Here is a 5652-nt window from a genome sequence, read left to right as displayed (position 1 = left end):
GTGTTATTTTAACGGAATGACAAGGGCTCGAGCTCGAACTCAGGACCCGAAGGTCTCCCTAAGATCTTAAGCCAGCCACATTAACCGTGAAGCCAACACCAGAATTCATACAATTTGGATTGATTATATATTTTTATCTACTGTCTGACAGGATGGTGCAAAGGTAAGAGATTCCAGTTGCCTCATCTAGGTTTGATTCCTAACCTGCCAGATTATAAGCAGTTGGATTTGTAGTTTGCATAAAGGGCACTGCACCACAAAGTGTGCCAACCCTCAGATGGGTATACCGTCGATGAGTATTAGTCGGATCTGCAGGCTAACCACCATAGCTAGCAGGCTAACCACCATAGCTAGCAGGTTAACCTAGAGGTACGCGCACTCGCCTCTGAGATGTCTACTCTGGGTTGGACTCACGGCCCTGCTATCAGCTGTCATCCTGGTGTTTCACAGACAGGGCGATTCATTAATAGTGTCATCCCCCGGATGGATACGTTCGATAGGTGTCCCATCTGCCGGCATTCGTTGGTGGACAGTGAAGCTCCCCACAGTTTCCTTTGCAAAGAGTGGGCTCGCTCTCGCCGGCACTCGAGCCAAATTCATGCTTTAACCTACAGGGGGCACTTCATCAGCTTTGCAGCAGTGTCCCCAGTAATTTGTGGTACCCGCAGCCATTGCTGCCTACGAAAGAAAAACTTGGTGGACGTTCAAGATGCCACGGTGTCCTTTGTGACGAGTCGGCGAGCAATCTCCAGCATCCTGAACGAATTGAAGATCCCTGTCTGTGCTGCAGGTAGAAAACGGTCCAGTCTTCCTGGAGGTCTTCTGACACCGGGTTACACTGCTTGCTATCGTAGTGTGGTTGTCCAGGTAGCAGCTTCTGCACATGTACATTGACCAGGTGGGTGGTTCGCACGTCACACGTGAACGGTCTTCTTCGGAGCAACCTTCTACAAAGGACAACCAATCTGTTGTATCACCAGCACGTAAATCAAATTACAAGGTCATGCCCTCAATGAAGCGATAGGGGCTCCACATCAGCAGCACAGTCATGCTCCCAGCAATGATGCAACCAGCAGGCAAGTGCTGCACAAGGATGAGTCAATTAACTTTTGTCCACCCAACATGAAGCTCCATTGTGACCGTTCGGACAATTTTCCTTCGACCTCGGATTAACCCCCACCCAGCCACCCCTTGATCCCTAAATCCACCATTAACGACCCTACGGATGAAGGTCATTTTTATGTGACGACGTGCCGGGGAGGGGGTTGGGGTCCACTAACCACAAACACCACGGTGGAGGTGAACGACCGTAGTGCGTGGCAAAGGCCGACAGGTGGCGACGAGACGAAGAGGACGGAGATCCAGGTTGTGGGCGGGGTGGTGGTGGCGCTCGGAGCGGCTGCTCGAGAGAGGAGGAAGGAGGATTCCCGCGGTGTGGACGAGGATCGCAGGCGCTCCGGGACTCGAGCCCAAGCTGCCGGTGCCGGGACTTGGTGCGACGCGCCTGGTGAGCGGCGCCATGGACGGCTGTGCGCGCCTCAGCGGGGTCGTGCTGCCCCTGTTGGGCGCGCTGCTGCTTCAGTGGCCACCTTCGGTGCCAGGTGAGAGGTTTTCACAATGAACAAACCGCTAACATGGCGAGCCGCGGACAACTGAGCCGCGCCTGGTGCTCCCTCACAGCCACAGGGTCTACCCACCGAGCTGTCGAGGTGCTGCTCAACCGGCCCCTCGCCCCCCGTGCTCCCCGCTCCCTCAGGAGCAGCACCGCCGCACGGGCCTCATCTCCCCGATTCATTTGCGCCCCTCATTGTTGATCAAGAGGTGTGTTTTACCCTCTTAGGGGTCGTTTTCTTTATCACCCCCGACCCCGTTCCTCTTGTCCACGGGAAACACAAGCCCTTGTCGGCCAGAGCGGCCCAAGGCGGAAAACTTGGGGAGGGGGAGGGTCGGGGTCAACGGGGTCACAAGCCAGGCGACTGGTGGAGGGCATTGGAGGAGATATGTTGTTTTTGTTGTAATTTAAGGATGAATTTATTATTTTGTTTTTGTCAGGTTCCCTGGCTGACCTCACCGCATCACGTGGTATGCTTTTGTTATCGTCATTCCAGGTTTAAACGTGCTCGTTCCCATATTTGGTTATAGATGTATTTATTAACTCGCTCCCATCACGTGACATAATATAAGCTCGTAGCTCCTCCCCCATCCCCCCATCCCATCCTCATGTGCACAGTCTTGTTCTTCGGTGAATGCTTCAACTTGCATTGACCCACCGTCACCTTGGAGCCCTCGAAACCGCCACCCATAGGGCGGATGGTGAGATCTACAGGACTACCTTTACCTCCCGAGAGACGATGGTGGTGCTGATGATGATGATGATGATGATGATGAACAGGAGCAAAATGTGCAAATGTGCTGCATCATGGAGCATCACCTGCAGAAATTGGCGCCAATTTTTTGATGATTATTTGAAGGATCTCGTACCACTCACTGTGTGTACAATCAAACCTCGACATTCATCTCAACTAGATTCCAAGTCATGGGCTGTGTCAGTCTCCGTGCCCCCTCGATCACTTTCACCACCATGAACTGATTGTAATATTATTTTGCGTAATACTGCATCATGTGTAATACGATTCTCCAGGATGCACATCTATGATTTATTTGATTTCCTTGTAATTCTCTACTTTCACGTAAAATTAAATACATATGTTGTGGGTGGTCATCCCAGCCTTGCGAAACGTTTCCATGCACAGCCCGAGTACAACCACCGAGTTTCATTGTGTTTTGTCCCACAAAGAGACACGTACGTTTCAGCACGTTCACCCCCCACATCTACAAAAGCTCTACTTTTCATCATACAGTACTATCACGGACAATTGGCGATTTTAGAATGAGCTGGGACTTCTAATGCACTCTTTCACCAGGAGCGGCGCAACCCCCCCCCCCCCCCCACCAACCACCACTACCAAACCCCTGCGAGTATGATTTATCTTATGTCCAAAACCTCCCTGAGCACACCCCAGGTACAACCACCAAATTCCAACTCATTCCGTCTTGCGGTTTAAGAGTGCATACAAGTCAAACAAACAGACTTCTCAAATTTTATAGTCCGAGTAATAGGCGTCCACAACCATCGTTCACAGTGTTGTGGAACGTCGGCCGAGTTCCTTGTGTGAATGAGATGATAAAGGACTCCACTGAAAGTTCTGGTCAACACAAAGTTCAGGATAATATTTTGGCGCTCACTATCTTCCATGTTGTTTCTTGTGCCACACCATTGACATGCCGCGTATGATGGAGATTAGAGATGGCGCAAAACCAATTTTCTCGAGATTGAGCTGAGAAAAACTTTCAATCAAATATAGCCCGAGCTTGTGATGTATATATATATATATATATATATATATATATATATGTATTTTTTCCAGGAATTCCTGGAAAGTTGTGAGAAATCGATTCGGGATTCCTGACTTTTCCAGTTTTTTTTAATTTTTTTTTAAATTTTTTAGTTCGGCCTCAGAAGATTTGGGCTCGAACCATCTCTTGCGGCAAGTGTAGGTGTGCTTGCACATGTGCAGTGTGCTCTGTGCACCTACTTTCCCAACACGAAGGAAAGACTCATCAACTTGTATTTTATGGCCTTCAAAGCCATCCCACCACCGAGTTGATTAAATTAGAAATGTGTGTCTGGTAAAAGATAGCTTAATATAAAGTTACATGATGATTGCGTGGAAAAGGCGGCCAGCGTTCCAAAAAGTCTGTTTTCTGCAAGCATGGGTTGCAGGGTGTATCACCTATCGGGAATGAAGGGCCTCGACGTCGCTTCGCCCGGCCTCCTCCTCCGTCGAACAATTAAGAACAATGCACCAACCAGCCAATCACAGGCGTTTTTTTTAAACTTGAGGTTTGGCACAATACAAACACTCCTCAACTGACCCATTGCACCGGCACATGACCGAAAAGGAATTGTCGCCTTTGGAATAAAAGCACATGTACGTGACGTGATGAGGTTTAGGGCCTATTGGCCTCAGGAAGTGGGTGAAATGTCACTTGAAACCTGATCTGTAACCTGATTGTTTAACACTGCACTAGATTAGTAGATTAGATCTAGTTACTTTTTGGTTGAATGCAACTTTTTCTTAAAAAATAATTATGAGCATATTCTAATCACTAACTAATTTTGATGTCGTACCTACATACACACACACACACACACACACACACACACACACACACACACACACACACACACACACACACACACACACACACACACACACACACACACACACACACACACACACACACACACACACACACACACACACACACACGTAGTATATATCCGAGAGTACAACCGTGCCATGTTTTTGGTAAATCAATGAGCCTCACAAAATAAACTCATGTAAATGCCTCCATCTTATCTCTTGTTGGCATGAAAAATTTCCATGTTTTCCAATTGTCTGTCTTGTCATTTCCCTGAGTTGCATAAATGCTTGGCAATGCCGAATGCATCGTGATATGAGCTTTGTCAAGAGGGTTCGTGTTGTTGTCCTTTTGAATCTCTCAAACACGAGTGTTATAAATGTTTACCTGTTGAAGGTGTAAAGCAGGTTGCGGTTATCTGTGCCTCACGCAGCATTGTTGTGTGTTATGAAGTTACAGCACGGTGTCGGTTCCACCGTGGATTACCGTTGGTCACGTAAGATGTGATCGATCAAACCCTTTCAAAAAGTGCTTTCCCAGGAATTGGCACAATTAAGAGCAACAAAATCCCACATTGTTGCTCAGCATCATAATTCATCAATTCAACATGTACGTGTAAAAATACAGCGTAAAAACAATGTTTTGCGTGCTTTACACCAGACTCGGTGGTGCAGTGGTTCGAGCGTCCGCTCTGCTGTGATCGATCACCTTGGAGGTCGGTAGTTCGAATCCCATCCTTGTCGTGCAGAAGTCTCAATGGTATGTGCTGCTTCCTTGCTTGATGCTCAGCATTTAAAAGGACAGAGCACTTACAAACAACCAGACTACGTTCGTGATTCTTCACCATTGTGAGATAAGGCGAAAAGCGATATTCAGCACGATATCTCAAAAAGTTATTTACCGATTGGGACGAAACTTGGTGGACGGGTTGGGTGTATGATAACGACGAATTGTTTCGATTTTGCTGGAGATCTAATTCCGGATCCGGATCTGAGACGTTTTTATTTCTTGAAGTGATTCTTCTCCATTGAGAGATCGGGCACAAAACAATATATAGCATGATGTCTCGTAAAGTTGCTGACGGATTCAAACAAAATTTAGTGTATGACTTCGGGAGGTGACAAGAACAAGCCGATTAGATTTTGGTTCGGGTCCAGATCCGGCCTATCAGTGGGATACATAACGTAAACTGTTCAGCCTGGTGGAGGTATGCACATGATTGCTGTTCTAGTTGTCGTTGTTGTTACCAGCCTGTTAAAAAGGTGGATTTAAAACAAAAATGAAAGCTTCAGAAATTCGTCTGTCGACAATCACTTCAAGACACTGGATAATGAGAGTGGAGACCAAAGATAAATCTAACCATTTGCCCACTTCCAGGTAATGGATCGTTATGTTTATTTAATTTGGTCTTCTCTGCAATAAAATTGTCAAGCCTGTTTCACCGAT

At 47.2% G+C, this 5652-nt stretch overlaps 1 protein-coding gene across 3 annotated transcripts in view; it reads left to right on the top strand.

Moving 5' to 3' along the window:
- The first annotated feature begins 1353 nt into the window (after positions 1-1353).
- LOC147029404 (TGF-beta receptor type-1-like) overlaps positions 1354-5652 on the top strand; it is a 264767-nt gene continuing 260468 nt past the window's right edge. The window contains exons 1-2 of one of the 3 annotated variants that reach the window (XM_085872441.1): positions 1354-1601; positions 4867-4965. In XM_085872441.1, the coding sequence (XP_085728567.1) occupies positions 1520-1601; positions 4867-4965 (181 nt within the window). In that variant the 5' untranslated portion in view covers positions 1354-1519. The remainder of the gene's footprint in view (positions 1602-4866; positions 4966-5652) is intronic. The other 2 variants (XM_085872443.1, XM_085872442.1) reach the window with 2 other exon arrangements.

This window comes from Eptatretus burgeri, chromosome 3, assembly GCF_056783735.1.
Source record: "Eptatretus burgeri isolate ZD-2024b chromosome 3, Ebu_testis_v1, whole genome shotgun sequence".
Taxonomy (NCBI): Eukaryota; Metazoa; Chordata; class Myxini; order Myxiniformes; family Myxinidae; genus Eptatretus; species Eptatretus burgeri.
The sequence above is the reverse complement of the archived record's forward strand: the minus strand, read 5'-3'. Positions and strand labels throughout refer to the sequence as shown.